This window comes from Triturus cristatus, chromosome 6, assembly GCF_964204655.1.
Source record: "Triturus cristatus chromosome 6, aTriCri1.1, whole genome shotgun sequence".
NCBI lineage: Eukaryota > Metazoa > Chordata > Amphibia > Caudata > Salamandridae > Triturus > Triturus cristatus.
Window position 1 is genome coordinate 1,818,281,786 of NC_140589.1, and position 17,719 is coordinate 1,818,299,504.

Consider the following 17,719-nt stretch of genomic DNA (forward strand, 5'->3'; position numbering starts at 1 on the left):
CTGTATGCTGCTCCACGTTATGGTAATCCACTCTATGCCACTACAGTGTACGCCACTTTACTGTACGCGGCTCTATTGTATGACACTCTCCTCCACTCTCTTCCACTCCACTCTATAAAAGTCTACCACACTTCATGGCACTCTATGACATTCTACTTAACCCTATCCCCGTACACTCCACTGTCCAACTCTATACTCCACTATAAACCCATACACTCCAATGTATAAAACTCTGTTCCACTAAACAACACTTTTTATGGGACACAGCAATCCACTCTACAGTTTACTACCTACGCTATGCCAGTACACCCAACTTTATGCCACTCTACTCTACGACACACTAAAACACTCAATTGTACTTTACTCCACACCATGTGACACAAATCACTTGACTCTATTCCACTGTACGAGACTTTACTTTACTCTATGCTACTATTTAACTCACTCTATGCAGCTCCACTGTTTCACGCCCTACTGTAATCTATGCAACTCCAGTCTACAACACTCTACCACACTATATGCCCTTCTCTGATACTTTACTCCTATCTATACCCCTTCACTCCACTGAACAACACTGTACTATACTGCATGCCACTGTACAACACGCCACTCTACTCCATGATACTCTAGTCCACTATATGACACTGTACGCAACTTTTTATATGCCACTGCATCCCACTTTACTCTACTCTATTCTGACACAGTATGCCACTCTATTCCACTGTACCCCACTCCACTCTATGCCACTCAATGCCAGTGTACTCTATAACACTGTATGCCAATCCACTGTACCACACTCTACAACAATCTACTGTACACAACTTCACTCTACAAACATTAACTAGACCATATGCCACTCTACTCCCCTGTAGTGTACGTTATTTTCTAATACTGTACGACACTCCACTATAGTCTACTGTACAACACAGTACTAGTGGAGAGGTATGGTGCAGCGGCCAGGGCAGCTGACTTCGGAGCACAGGGTTCACCTTTCGATCCCCGGTGGCAACTCAGCTCATCACCATGTGACTCTGGCCAATAGCTCACTTAATTTCCACAACTGCCCCCAGCGCTTTGAGACCCATAAGGGTGAGTAGTTCGCGCTTTACAAATACGGATTTACATTTACACTTCCTTTTAGGACTTCTCTTGAGTTTTTTGTTTCATTGGCTTTATCTGAGCTTCATGGCATTTCTTTTGACAACTGATGTTGTATGATTTATTGCTATGAACTGGGATGAGTATTTATAATGTGTTTAACTATATATACTGTTTTGAATTGTGTACTTTTATGGTCCAAATGAGCCGTAATAAAGTTGATTTAAGTGACACTTTACTCAACTGTATGCTACTCCACTCTACTCTACTGAACTCCACGCCACTATAGTTTGTGACATGCCACTCCACTTTATGACACTTTTTTCAACTCTACACTACTCCACTCCAGTGTACTCTACTCTACTCCACTATACTTCACTCTACTGCATTGTATCCCACTCTACGCCACTGTACTATACTTCGCTCTACGCCACTCCACTGTGCAACATCCTACTCCACTGTATGCAACTCCACTCTACAAAACTGTACTACACTCTATGCTACTATTCCACTCTTTGTCCATCCACTCTATGCCACTGTACTACACTGTATGACACTCAACAACATGCCACTCAACTTCTCTCTGCGATACGCCATTCCATTATATGGCACAGCACTTCACTCTAGGACACTCTCCTCCACTGCACTCTATGGTAGTCCACTTGACAATACTCCACTCTATGACACTCTACTTCACTCTACTCAACTCCATGACAGTCTACGACACACTACTCTACTGTTCGACATGCCATTCCCCTGTATAACTCATTGCTCCAGTCCACTAAGTGATACACCATGCCACTACACTATATATCATATTACAACACTGTACGATACTCTACTACACTCATAACATATACATCATTAGACAGAGTGTTAGAGAACCATTAAGGCCAAAATGAGGCTCAGGATGCATGTAAAAGAACATGACATAAGTCTCACCTCTTTAAAGAAGATTACATCACAGTTCATTAATGGTCCACAACCCAGCTTCCTGGTTTGAAGCTTATCTTTGGCCATGCCGTAAAAATATTATATAAATACATACATACATACATATGTTCCACGGATGGCTTTGACCTAACTTATACATATGATACAGCTGTCTTGCAGGCTGTGGCGTTTCCAATGTACAGTTAGATTAACCTCTCTGTAGCAAGCATGGCAGACCCTTCTGTATCAGCAAAACATCTTTCTGTGAAGAAACCTGGATATTGCTTAATATTTTATTGACATTGTGTAGGTTTTTATATGTTGGGTTCCTGAATCCCAGACATCTAGGTGCGACACAAGTATATGAGAGGAATAATGAATGTGGCAATAGTTGAGGTGTCCTTTGTTACACCAAACATATGAAAATACTTTTCCACACAACAATTTAGGAAATTAACCCATACCTGTACTGGTTAGTGGGCATGAGAAAATGGATTATTGGTTGACTGTGGTGTGAGCCCCAGTTAGGCAACAGCCAAAATCCCTAGCAGGGTGAACCACAAAAGGTCACTAAATTAACCTGTGCTTAACCCTGGGTAGCTTAGCACAAAAAGCAGTCAGGCTTAACTTAAAGGCAATGATTAAAGTAATTATGCAGCACACAAACCATAATAAAGTGAAAGCAAAAGAAAAGAAAAATCCTAAACTAATTTAAAGACATATATTAGATTTCAATAAATGACTTGCTACCAAAAATGAGAAAAATCCAGTCAGTAGAAATGTAGTTATGAATTTTTTAAGTTTTTAGTAAAAAGTAGCGCCTAAAAGATCAAGGCTCCAACTGCGGACATATAGTTGCATAAGACCAGGTCAAAGTAGAAAAATATGGCTGACCGCAATGGAGCGTGGTTCAGAAACGAGGTGGATTGGGCACTGTCAGCGCTTACCTTCAGAAATTAAGTAATTTCTGACAAAACCTTTCTGAGACCCTGGCTGCAAGCTGTCTGTAGTGGCTATTGTCTATTGGGTGTAATATTCTACTTTTGAGAAAGTACTTCAGCTTTAATGCATGAGGTTCTTGTCATCACCAGGCAAAGACTAATTGGTGATACAAAAAACTATTTGAAAAGAAGACTTACCACACTAAAAGCCACACATCCCACATGATAAACAAATGTAAACATGAATTTAAATGCCATATAAGTCTTTTATCACATGTTATTTTAAATAAAATCATTTTTGTGCAACAAAAGAACATAAACATACAAAAGAGAAAATATTATTTTGTAAATAGGAACCAAAATGTATTATAGAGTGTTTACATGCTAATTTAGATGATTCTTTAAGTCTTTAAGTTCCTCTACTGTTTATAATAATGCTTCACATTGTTCACATGGGTAACAACCTGCCTAAAATGTCCACACTAGTTTTTATTGTTACTAGATTCAAAGATCTTGATTCATTAATGACCGACCCTTGTCCTATAGTTGCTGCAAATGCACAAGCCAGCCATTGAGAGCTCATTTGCTCGAAACCAATCCATTTGGAGGAAATATTCTGTAGGTATGCAAGGTGAATTTCGATTGGTTTGGACATGTTGGGAAAGGTCTCATTGTTCATTGGTTGTCGGGCCTCAAAGACTGAGCAATGTATTGTGATTGGCTGGGGGAAAGTTTACCAATTCATTGCATATGATGTGCTGATGCTTGGGCCTTCCACAGCATTTACCTGCTGCTCGAGTGCCCTCACAGAAGAGAATCCAAGTTCCATGCCCTTGCCTTCTGCACCATCTTCTGTGGTTTGCAGCTGCTAAAGCGTAAAGAACATTTCATTAAAATATTTTGCAACTTTTCATCTAGAATTATATCACCTATGTGATACAAGGTGAAACTAGACTACAGTAGACCAGCATGAGACCTGCAGTAACAACTGTTATGTTATGTTATGTTATGTTACGACTATTTATTGTGCGCACAGATACTCCAGCCAAGGAGCGTCCTGGCGCAGAGACAAGGTAGCACGTAACACAACCACAGGCTAAAAACAGATGCTAAGAGACAGCTAAAACAAAAAGGTTTTTATGGCCCTCCGAAAAGTCAGAAGGTCCTCCAGCAAGCGGATTTCAACAGGCAAGCAGTTCCATGCTGACGCAGCCATTACCCTAAACGAGCGTCCTCCCATGCGGCTAAGCCTGAATCTGGGAACCACCGCAAGGGCCAGACCCTGAGAGCGAAGGCTACGGGCAGGGACATAGAAAGACAGACAACTCGACAGGATTTCCGGGCCTGTACCTCGCAAGATTTTAAAAGCAAGGCACAATACCTTGAAGAGAATGCGCTTCCTAACCGGAAGCCAGTGTAGGGAGCGAAGGACACCTGTAACTGAGCAAAATCTGGGCAAGCCAACGATCGCCCTCGCCGCAGCATTCTGAACCCGTTGTAAGCGGGTTAGTTCAGCCTGGTTAGCCCCAGCCAGGAGAGAGCTGGCATAATCCAGGCGGGAGATAATAGTAGCCTGGATCACCAGCTGCCTGGTCGGGGCGTCAAAGAACTTGAGAACAGGTCTCAAGCCCCTCAGGAGACCGAAACAACAGGCCGCGGTTCTTTTAGTATGGCCTACAAAGGAGAGGCCCGCATCCAGCCATACCCCCAGATTTTTCACTTCCGATACCGGGATCGGAGTAGGTCCCAACTCTGAGGGCCACCAGTGGTCACCCCACAGCTCCACTCCCTTCCCGACGACCATCACCTCTGTTTTAGTGGCGTTTAGCTGAAGGTAGTTGCCTGTCAGCCAACTAGCCACCGCCTTCAGTCCGGACTGAAACCTGGGGGCCTCAATCTCCGCATCCCCACTGAGAGTAACCGCCAGCTGAGTGTCGTCAGCATATGAGACCAAAGTAAGGCCCCACTGCCTAGCGACATCCGCCAGCGGTCTCACGTAAAGATTAAACAACGTGGGACTCAGCGAGGACCCTTGCGGAACCCCCATGGCCAGTGGTTGGTAGTTGGACTTGAAGGGAGGGATGGCAACACAGAAGGAGCGGTCATCTAAAAAGGAGCGGAACCATTGCAACACCTGACCGCCAATGCCAGTCTCCTCGAGCCGACGCAGGAGGATGCTGTGGTCTACCGTATCAAAGGCGGCGCTAAGATCTAACAAAATAAGCGCCGCCGTTTGACCAGCATCCAACCTTGCCCGGAGGTGTTCCACCATCACAAGTAGCGCAGTTTCCGTACTGTGCCCAGCACGGAATCCGTTTTGTGTGGGGTCGAGGGCATTGGTCCGAGTCAGATGTTCAGACAGGGCCAGGTTAACGTGGGCCTCCGTGATTTTGGCTGGCCAGGGCAACAACGAGATGGGGTGATAGCTCTCAGGCTTGGAAGGGTCCAGGGTGGGCTTTTTAATGATCGGGGACACCACAGCTTGTTTCCACTTAGATGGAACGGTTCCCGTTTCCAAGGAGAGGTTGACAAGGGAGCATACGGCTGTACGCCCTATAAAAGCCTGATCTCGGAAGAGAGCAGGCCTTACTGGATCGGATGGGGACCCAGATTTGACTTGCAGCGCAAGTTTGTCAAAACCATCCAAGGTAAGGGGGGGGAAAACAAGCAGTGTAGTCTGATGATGGATCCCATTTATACTTTCCTCAGTGAACCCTATGCTAGGGAATGTCCTATATATAGCTTGGACCTTCCCCAAGAAGTAAGATGCAAGGGATTCACAATGGGAAAGGGAGCTCACGGTCGTAGAGGTAGTCCGCTTCGCTGTGAGATCTTTTACGGCCTTAAAGATAGCTTTTGACGGATTCGGACTGTTCCGGAATTCGATGGCATAAAAAGCCGCACGGGCTCGGCAGATAGCTCGATGGTAAAGCTTCACGGACTTGGCGTATGCAGCTTTTAGATCAGCCCCATAGGTTTTCCTCCAGGCCCTCTCTGCTCGTCTACAGGCACCCTTTAGGGCCCGAAGAGTGCCATCGTACCAGGGACTCGACTCTCTGGAATTGATTTTAGTTGAAACGATGGGTATCAGAGAGTCCAAGGCCCTAGTTATCCATGAACAGAAGAGGTCATACCCCCTTTCCACATCCGTCAAAGGACCCAGCGGCTCCTCTAATAGAAGACGATGAAAGTCCTCTAGCCGAAGCTTTTTCCAAGCCCTCTTCTGGACCCTTCTAGCCGTAGAGATGGAAGGAGTGGCCGAGACCGGGCAGAGGATGGACACCAAAAAGTGGTCTGTCCATTCCACCGGAGAGACAGAGGTAATTTGAATCCCCAACAGATTGGTAAACAGGGGATCCAAAATATGCCCCCCCAGATGGGTAGGCTGGGAAACCATCTGGGGAAGTTGAAAGGCCTCCAGGTCAGAAGAGATGGAACGCACTGTCAGGCCGGAGAGGGTGCTATGGCACCATTTCTGTTGAATTTAGTGAGGTCTAAAGTATTGATTTAAAGTACTGCAGTCTGTCTGTAGACGTCAGAGGCACCTCTAGTAAAAAATGGAGGCACTGTAACCAGTCTGTCCACTTCTGAGGCACCTCTAGCAATGTGCTGGAATACTGATTCCTTCTCCTGACTTCATAGAGCGCTCTAAGAATACTCTGAAGTACTACACCACTCTGCTGCCTTTTGAGGGACCTCCTGTGGTGACAGAAGGTATAACACAATTATGCTGTCTTTAGGTGGAGCTTTAGTAACAGGAAGAAGATAATGAAATCACTTGGAGAAGGAATGAGGAGGCGTGTAGTGTCATCAGCCTTAATACTATGTTGTTTACATGTGAAATTGGCAAAATCATAATATCAGTGTGGCATTTTTGTTGATATGTTTGCATATGGAATGTGGTTCATGGAACAAATATGGTTCTGTACCGAGGAGTAGTAGATGATGGTGACGTGTGCTACATAAACTAATGATTACTTCATGATGGTGCAAACCTGAGTATGGACTACGAATATTGTTTGATGGCCAGAAGTGACCATGAGAAACCAAACAAAGAATTTATTAAAGGTATTTTTTATAACTCTAGACAATAGCAAATACCAGTGCAAGCTCACTCATTGAAAACTATCACAATGTAGGCTTAAATAAATAAAAGATGTAATATAAGTGATTACATCAAGCATTCCTGCATTATTTATCACCAAACAGCACATAATCACTTAGCACCTGGGAAATAAGTCATACTAATGTTTAATCACAAGTGTAGTGCAATTACTTAAGAACTATACACTCAGAATAGTTTGCCACCATTACTAGCGTTTTAAAAATCTTTAAAATTAACTACTATTGGTTATTTCCTTGAACTCAAGCCTTCAGAAAACCCCAGACTTCCAGGCCAAAAGGAAGGGGTGAAACACGTGTTGACTACATCAGCCTTAAAAGCTGACAAACTCTATAATAACGATTGTACTGAAGGATATCAGAATTATATTGGAAACATAAGTCTATCAAACCAGGCTATATCACTAAAGAAGTATTTGGAATCATATTGTGTGTATCTGAAAACAAAATATACACTCTGGATAACTGAGATCATTGGCAATGGACATTAAAATATTTTCTTACCAAAGTGTTGCTGTTTTTTCATATTTTTCAACTTTCGCATTACTTGCTACTCCATAATCATCAAGAAACATACACCCTATACAGCAAAACAATTTTAGCAAACGAGAGGCTTTGTAGGCCCTTCCTTAAAGGAGTGTAAAATTCTCCCCACAACTGATAGCAGGCAGAGTATTGGCAAGCAGGCCTAGGGTTGGTTCCGCCTAATAAAGACTTCACATATTCTTTAGCACAGATCAGGATGAGCAAAGTACCCTGCAGACATCTGCAGTAGAAGAGCACAATGCACATTTCCCTGGTTTACAATGTGGGAGTGGACATGCTGAGGGAGCTGGATTCATTGTGATGTATATGAAGCCCATGCAAAGTTATGGAAGGTACAGTGACATCCCTGACCTTTCAATGAACACTGGCTGTGCTGCCCCCACTAAAGAAGGGATAGATGGCTCAATTGCGGAAGAAGGAATATATCCTTGAAAAAGTGGAAGTGAAAACCTCAGAATCCGGCCTTAAAATGCCCCAGCTGAGGGTATGACATCCATGTAGAATAGCTTTGCTAATGAAGCAGTCCCACAGCATGGCCAGTTTGAATGGAGCTCAGTGTGAGACCAGTAGAGACCACTTGCCCCAGGTGGGGCATGTAAAGGTAATGTGCAGTGTCTAAGTTACTGAAGTGGGACAAACAAGTAAATGTTTTTTTGTGAATGGTCACGTTGGTGCATTCTGGATATCAGCATAGATATGATTATGCTAACTCAATATAATTATAAAATACCCTTAATGTGTCCTCTATCAAAATGCTTTGCTACAGTCACCTCCTAAACCTGAATGTTGATTGTTTACTGCATTTATGATAGCAATATATCCTTAACATAGTACCACTGATTTTCCAAAGCTTATCTACTGTTCTAAGATATAAATAGTAATTATGTCATGGCATAATTATGTTTCAGGAATGAAGATTGTCCTATTGAAGCAACTACTGCTGGGTCTCAACTCATGTTCTGTTAACTTTCAGGTGAGAATGTGGCCCTGGGTGGTCGAGCCACTCAGTCAACTATTCTTGCTGGAAAATATTTTCAAGAAGGTTTCCTGTCAGATGCAATCAACGCAATAGATGGAAACCAGGATCCCGATTTTTCAGATGGATCCTGCTCCCATACAAATTATGAATATAATCCCTGGTGGAGGGTGGATTTACTGAAACCATACAAAATGTATGCCATTTCCATCACCAACAGATATTCTGCTCCTGAAAGGCTGAGAGGAGCAGAAATTCTCGTAGGAAACTCCCTGTCAAACCATGGAAATAACAATCCAAGGTACAGTGAAAACTTTGTTCCCTTTTATTTGCCATTTACAGATGAGAGGTTGTTTCTTCGGTTCAGCTGTGGCGTTTATTGTATTACAAGACTTACATCTCCAGTACTACATGTGATCAGAGTAATGGATCCCCCATCTTGAAATGAAGAGTGCAAGCATTCAATTTACTAAATACATAATTTAAATGCATATTATGGAAAATAAGTTAGAGTAAGTACAATCCTGTGACATGATTTCCACTCTGATCACATGTGTAAGATATATTTCAAGGCGAGTGTACAAGTTTATGAGCTATAACTTACTTTTAAAGACCTTAATTTAATAATTGTTTTGTCACAATCAATGTTACTTATTTGGACATAAGGACAGTACCTCAATTTACTTTCAGTTTGTTTTAGTTATTTCCTTCCACCAGTTCCTCATTTTATTCATTTCCTTGTGATCTGAGGAATGTTTTAGTCGTTTTTTATTTTTACTTTACATAGTTTACTTTAGTACATAATTATTTACCTCTACTGGCTCCTTACTTTGTCCTTCTTTTCCTTGCGGAACTCTACTCAGGCCTCAAACTTGTTTCAAAATTAAGCTCCAACTCCCCTCCTCATAGTCACTAGCTGATTGTTGCAGGAAGTTTATGATGGAGGTCACTGATTTCGCATACAGCGGACGCTTGACGTGGGCTTGTGTTTGTGCTGTCCTTGCCCAGATAGTGCCAAAGGCACAGAGAGCTGCCATAGTGGGCATCATGGAGTACAATGCTCTCTAATTGGATGTGACCTGAACTGCTTCCTGCAGCTCCCTTCAGGGTGTATGTTGTACATCTTTAGCACTTATGAATTGTGTGTTCTTACACCTGATGTAATGAAGGAACTTACTCATATTTTGAAAGTTCGATTTCTGCCCAAATATACCACTTACTGTGTTGATTTCCTTGTACTGGTGTAAGATGGCCTTTATATTCCTGAGTCCACACCACCCGTCTGAAGTGTCAGGACCCCAAGCTGTCACATTGCCCACCGCAGTTCTCACTGCTCGCCTGAGGTTTTCGGTTCTCTACCACACACCCTGTTGTTGGGCTCAGGGCAACATTCTGGGCAGAGACCTCAGAGTCTTAGGTTGTAGCTCACAGGGAAGGCATCCATGGATATGAAATAATGTCTCCCATTATGTTGCTTCCTGGCCTTATTGCAGCTTCTAGCGGGATATCCTGGGAGCACATGCATTGTGGGACATGCGCTCTATGGACACTAAAGCATGTGTGCACTTCCACTCAAACCCTGTCAGGTTGCAGCTCTCCAGACCTGCCGCAGAGGAGAAGCACACATTACAAAACAGCAAGAATATATCCTCTCCCCAGGGTGCCAGTAATATATTATAATATAATCATCCTTCACCAGTGTGATAAGCACAACAAACTATAAAATGTACGTCCTCTTGCAAGTAGTGCTGCTGACCAGTTCAAGTTGTCTTGGAGGCTGGAGCTTCTCCCCTTCAGCTAGTTTGCTCTTAGGACTTTCCTTTGACCCTTCCTCAGGACCTCCAGGACTTTGCACATCTTCATGAGACACAGGGAGCAGATAATCATAGTCACATATGGAATACTTGCAATGCGGGATAGCCTCATGCTTAAAATATTTACAGGTAATATGAATTAAAGAGAGAGAGTAGTACTCAGAGTAATGCCATTACCGGTATGTAATTTAAGCAATACCGTGTCTCCCCTCCCTATCATGAATTCATAGCAAATGAATTTTAGCAAGTGAACACAACACAGACAACTGGCAGTGCATGCTGAACAGAAATAGTATTTTTTAGAAAAAACTGAAATTCAACTCTCCCCTATTCCGTCATAGGGGATAGAACCATGTATCCAATGAATATTATTTCCTTCTGAGAGCCTATAATGTTTTAAAAAGTTAGCTGAATCAGACCATGTAGCTGCCTGGCAAATCATGGAAATCGAAGCACCATGCAACTTAGCTACTGTAGAGGACATACTACCGGTCGACTTGGATTGTCAATAGACAGACTTGACCCTCAACTTCAAAGGCCTTTGCAATAAGAACTTGATCCACCTTCTCAAAATCGCAGTTGCAGGTTTTTTATTCTCTTCTTCCTGTGTGCTCCTAGTCTGTCACTACTAGGGAGAATCCAGTTTGCTACTCGGGAGGCTGCTTCCAGGATCTGACGTCACACGCCAGCTAGCCAGACTGCACCAGCAGTGCAGAGTTGATCCAAGTGAGCCGGGTGGTACACAGACACCCAGGCACCCGGCATCCGACCCACCGCTTCACTCTCAAAGCTCAAGGCACTTTTATGAACCCCAATATACCCCAACAAAGGCCTAGGTAGTTACACGACCTTTGTAGGAGAGTAGGATCTGCTTCTTATAGTTACCCCCACTATTTGCTAATGTTTCACTGTTTTCGACTTAGTCTGGCTGGGATCCTGCTATCCAGGACCCCAGCCTAGCTGCTTTCCCTCTAAATTGTTTGCATGCACTTTAGGTACACCGCAGATTGGATTCTGGGGTACCCTTATAAGTCCCTAGTATATGGTATACAATATACATAGGACATACCCCAGAGGCCTATCAGGGGATGCAGCATGTATTATGCCACCCCTGAGAGACCATTCAAAATGACACCACATTTTGAATCTGTGTAAGGTGGTGCATGCTCCCCTTACTTGGATATAGGTTCACTATAGCTATCCTAATTACTGCACATAAAAGGTATTACTCACCCCTATGGCAGGCCTTATCAATCCTGAAGGCAGGGTGCTGTGTTTTATGTGAGAGGGTGCCCATATATGAGCAGAGCCCCTCTGCAGCTTTCGGAACCTTTATTCCTGGGTTGTTTGTGATGCAGCCAACCATATACTCTTAAGTGCATTATAACCTCGCGGTAAATGCTAACTTTAAAACGGCTGCATGGAAACATGTCGTGTTTGGTGTCAAACACCTTGGAATCATACCTCCACACCAGTAACTGGTGTGGGAGGTATAATTCCACCCTGCTAGAGGGGGAAATATGACTGCACCAGTACACCCGGTACCAGCTTCACAGACCCTGGCATCACAAAATGGATGCTGCCAACCACAGACACGAGTCTGCCCTCCTGCTGCTGGACGAAACTCCGGCAGGGGACGGCTGGACAATAGGTTTCCTGTCACAAGGAGGTGTGACCACCTCCCAGACAGGCTTTAGTGTATTGGGGCTGGGTGGGTGCACTCCAAGAGTGCTTTGATGTCTGCACTGGGGGCACATTTGGTGTCCCTGTGCATAGTCCAGCTCAAACCGGTTGCAGGGGCTATCAGCCCCTGCTCTGGTGCGAAACTGGACAAAGGACATGGGTGTAGCCACCCCTCTGTCCTGACCCTCCCACAGGTGGGTCGCCAGAGTTTGCCCCACCCCTTCCTTGGGTATAAAGTATGAACCCCTGGCTACAGGACTTTAGATTTGCCTGGACAGAACTCTGCTTTAGAAACCAAGTACTTCAACTATCTACACTTCATTGGATGAGCGAAGAATCTTCCTTGGAGTAAAGGAGTTAATCCCCTGCAAGGCAGGCACCTAAGACGCATCTGACCGGTTTGCATCTAAGCAGCTCCTGAAGGACTCCGAAGATTTTGCAACACAGGTGGTGGGTTCCTAAGCTTCCACAAGGCCGACCAATGCTCTCAGCAAACCTCAGACCCTCAGCCCTTGTGGGGACCGTGCAACCAGAACCCCTGGACACCGTGCACATTTGCAGCAGCATATGCTTTTCGGCGATGCCTGAGGCTGTGCTTTAGGCTACTTGTAGTCCCGACCCCGAGCAGTGATTCCACCAAAGATTACTGACCTACACTCCACGAGTGTTCCGTGGGCTGGTATTTTGTGTTTCCTCTCGAGGTTCCTTCGCGATCCCTGGTCTGTCGACCTGTGGGACCCTGAGAAGGGTACTTTAACTTTCAGTGGGCTTTCCTGGTTTCTCCAGATGTGCCCTGACTCTCCATTGCTTGGGGAGTCCCCAGGACCTTGCTGGTCCACACCGAAGCATCTTTTCTCTGACCGCGTGGGTTGCAGTTGCCAAGGCTTGCTGGTCTCCAATCCGGACACTGACCCCCCAGCACTCGACATCCTTTGTGGGACAGCTCGCCTGTGAACTTTGGTCATCGACGACATATCCTGGACCCCATGGCTGCAGAGTCAATCTTCACCTCATCTCACCTGAAACACCTGACATCGGTGGGCATTCGTCTACCGAGCCCCTTGTCAATCTGAAGTGACCAAGACTCTGTCCCCTCTGCTTTCAGGTTCCTCTCAGCTCTGATCCAGTCTTGGATCACACCGGACACTTTTCCTCTTCACGGCAGCAGCACTTTGCATCATCACGCCATTGAAAACGACGAAGATTCCCGACATCATTTGACACCTATGCACCCGGCTTCCCTGGGTTAGGTAACACGAGTACCCCAGTGCTCACATGGGTGCTGGCCTTAGAACCTTCTAAGTTTGAAAGGGTTTGCTCCAAGTCCTCTCCTAAGTGTCCTTAATCTTTAAAATTCCAATCGCAACTTTCCCATAGGATTGTATGGAGCTCGCGGCTGTGTTCTCACACTGCACGCGTCCCCCTTGGGTACCCTGTGTCACTACCTTGGGTGGTTCCTTGGGGTCCCAGTGATTCTACATGCAATAGGCACTGTGTCTAGTCAAGTCGTGGTTGTTATACCACTTTCTTAATATATGGTTTGGTCTCCCCCTGGGGCCCACTGTGAATTGTGCTATTTACTGTCGTGCTAGTGCTTTAATATTGTGTATATTGTGCTCTAATCTCATAAAGAGGTTAGTAGAGAGTGTTTAGTAATAAATGCATATATTTTATATATATCTTGTGTGGTTCTCCTTTCATTTGGTCATTCAAGAGGTTATAATCTGGTAAACCAAGCTTCTTTACATTCCTTCGAGACTTAGCCTGAAGGCTGCTCTCCATAGCTACCACTAGGATAGCGTTCAATAAAGGTTGTCTTTAACCTAATCATCAATGAGGGTCATTTGGACTGGTGCAAGGTGCCCACTATAACTAGTGGACAGCATATACCAGGCCAACTTCTCACATTGGTGTGCAGCGGTTGGGATTCAAGCTTGCTATTGCTTTACCAGATAATCTCATTGAGTGACTAACTGAAAACCACTATAGGTACATAGGTACATATACTCAAGTCTAGAATAAAGTAAGTACTACTGAACTTAGAGTTGGGTAAGTCAAGGGTCTAGCACACCCTTTCTCCAACTCAAGAGAGTTTAGTAGTTCCCACTAGGTTAGGTAGGTGCCACACCAAATAACACTAGTATGTCTTCTAGGGCAGAACCCAGTGGGGCTCTGACCACTAAGTATGACCATATCCCATTCCAAGAATTGATGAGTATGTGTACTGCTAGGAAACTGAAGACAGGGAAAAATCCCAGAACTCAACGCCTCATAGAGGCTTTGCTTTTAGATGACCTCAGAAAGACCCCAGGGTCTGATGAGGCAGGCAAGTTGGGTGGGACAGCAGAAGAGGAAAGGACAGGAGGTGAAAACCTCTATGACCTGGACTCTGATGCTAGCCAGGAGGATCAAGATAATTCTAACCTGGACAATCCAACTCTACCTGAAGGTGAGGGAGAAAACCTCAGTGGTCCTCTCTATACCCCACCTGGAAGGGTTAACAGTTTACCAAAAAGATCAAGATCTCCTCTCAGGAATCTAATCATTCTGGTACTTCTGTAGGGACCTCTATTTCTCATAGGACTTCTTCTCATAAAAGGGAGTCCTCTTATGATAAGAAGTGCCAACTGCTTGACTATGAGAAAGCTAAGCTCAGAATCAAGAGAGAGCAATTGGCTTTAGATAGGGAATCCCTGGAGCTTCAGAGAGCTTCTCAAACGTTGGGACTAGAGCCCCATGGTGGCAGCAACAGTGTCCCTAGAGGTAGAGAAAATACTCATGACCATAGGAACCTGAACAGGATTGTCCCTCCCTACCAGAGTGGGGATGACATGCACAAATGGATAACTGCACTAGAGGGGGCACGTAAAGTACAGAGGGTCCCTCAGGAGCAGTGGGCAGCAATCTTGTGGCTCTCCTTTGCAGACAAAGGTAGAGACAAGCTCCTCACAGTTAGAGAAGAGGATCCTGATAATTACAAAGTCTTGAAGAGTGCACTGATTGATGGGTTTGGCTTAACCACTGAACAATACAGGTTAAAGTTCAGTGATACCCAAAAGGCACAGACTCAAGACTGGGTTGACATTTTTTAGATTGTGCTACTAAGGCTCTGGAAGGCTGGTTACTTGCCAGTAAAGTGTGTGATTTTAAAGGATTGTACAATTTAATTATGAGGGAGCAGATCTTTAACCCCTTCGGTGCTCATGACGGAACGGTTCCGTCATGAGCCACGGTTGAGCTGTGCTCATGACGGAACCGTTCCGTCATGACCACGCCCGCGCAAGATTCCGTCAGCACAGCGGCGGAATCTGCGCAGCATGGAAGGGGTTAATAATTGTCAAACACAGTTGATGTATCAGTAGCTGGTGGACTCTGATCTGACTTCCCCCTTAAGAATTGGTCCAGAAGGCAGACAAATGGGTCAGAACCAGGGTGAGGCAGAAGGTTCAGAACCAAGGTGGTGATTCCAAGAAGCAGGATTCTAAAAACTCTGATAAGGGTGGGGAGAAGGATAAAGACCAGAAGTCTTCTCAAGGGCCCCAAAAAATGTGCATCTGGTGGGGAGTCACAATCCGACAAGGGAAAAGGCAAGAAGAAACCATGGTGTCAAATCTGTAAATATAAGACCCATTGGACAAGTGATTGTACCAAGTCCAAGGACTCAACTTCAGCCACCATTGCCCCTAAGGCAACTGTTCCCCCTAGTTCAGCCCCAAGTGCAGGTACTCAGAATAAGGGTGTAGTAGGCTTAACCCTGGGATCTGATATGGACTCTGGCCTAGTCAGAGTTCCTACTCAGGCTGTACTGGTCTGTGATGGAGGCATGGATATTGTCTCCCTATTTGTCAGTCCCAGTAATCTGGGCAAATACAGACAGCAGCCTTTGGCTCCTTCAGCAAATCATACGTGGTGAGATGTACCAAGTGACCAATGCTAGCAATATCAGCACAGACCATTCCTTGGCAGTTGTTAATTTCACCTGGGGAGGGGTAAATGGCCATAAGAAGGTTGTAGTAACTGCAGACCTCCCTGTTGAATGCTTGTTGAGCAATGATTTAGAAACTTCAGCTTGGGCTGAGGTGTAGCTCAGGACTCATGCAGAAATGTTGGGAATCCCTGCAGATGTGTTTGCTATGACTAGGTCACAGGCAAATATGTCTAACACTGAACAGGCCCTGGATCCTTGAAAAATGGACCAGGCGCCTTCCAAGAAAAGGAGCAGTAGAGGTAAGGCAGTGTCATCCCCCCTGACTCAGAAAGCAGATTAGTCTCTTGAGGGGGATGATCTCAGTCCTGAAGAAGGAACTGTCCCAGATGAGCTTGAACCTGATCAGGTTGAGTTCTTGGGGACAGGGGGCCCTTCCAGGGCAGATCTGAGCCAGGAGCAGCTGAGCTGCCCTTCTCTTGAACCCCTCAGACAGCAAGCTTCTGCTGAGGCTGCTGGGAGTGCTAGTGGGTCCCACAAGATCTGCTGGGATGATGGACTCCTTTACTCAGAGAGTAGAGACCACAAGCCTGGTGCCACCAGGAGGTTGGTTATACCTCTGAGGTGTAGGGGTTTCCTATTGACACTAGCACATGATATCCCTTTAGCAGGTCACCTAGGCCAAAACAAGACTTGGGACAGAATTGTCCCTCACTTTCGTTGGCCTCACATGTCTGAAGACACCAAGGAGTTTTGTCGCTCCTGTGTCACCTGTCAAACCAGTGGTAAGGCAGGTGGTACCACAAAGGCCCCTCTGATATCACTACCTGTGGTGGGGGTTCCCTTTGAGAGGGTTGGGATTGAAATAGTTGGTCCCATGGATCCTCAAACTACATCTGGGCACAGATTTATCCTGGTGGTGGTGGACCATGCCACTAGGTATCCAGAAGCAATTCCCCTTAGAACGACCACAGCTCCTGTGGTGGCAAGAGCCCTCCTGGGAATCTTTTCCAGAGTGGGTTTCCCTAAGGAGGTAGTATCAGACAGAGATGCAAACTTTATGTCTAGTTACTTAACTGCTATGTGGAAGGAGTGTGGAGTAAATTACAAATTTACCACCCCTTATCACCCACAATGCAATGAGTTAGTTGAACGGTTCAACAAAACCCTCAAGGACTTGTTTAAAGGTCTCCCAGAAAAGCTTAGGCGCAGATGGGACATACTTTTGACCTGCCTTCTTTTTGCCTACAGAGAGGTTCCACAGAAAGGGGTTGGTTACAGCCCATTTGAACTTATGTTTGGACATCCAGTTAGGGGTCCATTGTGTCTAGTGAAGGAAGGATGGGAGTTACCTCTCAAACCCCTAAACAGGATATTGTGGACTATGTACTTGGTCTCCGCTCCAGGATGGTTGAGTACATGAAGAAGGCAACTAAAAACCTTGAGGCTACCCAGTAATTGCAAAAGGCCTGGCATGACCAAAAGATTGTGCTGACTGTTTACCAGCCAAGGCAGAAAGTATGGTGTTGGAGCCTGTGGCCCCAGCAGCCCTCCAAGATAAGTGGAGTGGCCCACATACAATAGTTGAGCAAAAGGGAGAGGTTACCTACCTGGTGTACCTTGGAACTCCCAGGAGCCCCCATAGGGTGTTCCATGTCAACAGGCTCAAACATATGTTGAC

General features: G+C 45.1%; 1 protein-coding gene across 2 annotated transcripts in view; it reads left to right on the top strand.

Annotated features, from left to right (window-relative positions):
- The window catches only part of LOC146822085 (fucolectin-like), a 586,672-nt gene that overhangs the window by 130,954 nt on the left and 437,999 nt on the right, over positions 1-17,719 (top strand). The window contains exon 3 of one of the 2 annotated variants that reach the window (XM_085613188.1): positions 8,614-8,917. The exons of the other annotated variant lie outside the window; for it this stretch is intronic. Within the exon in view, the coding sequence (XP_085469314.1) occupies positions 8,614-8,917 (304 nt within the window). The remainder of the gene's footprint in view (positions 1-8,613; positions 8,918-17,719) is intronic. 2 annotated transcript variants of the gene reach the window in all.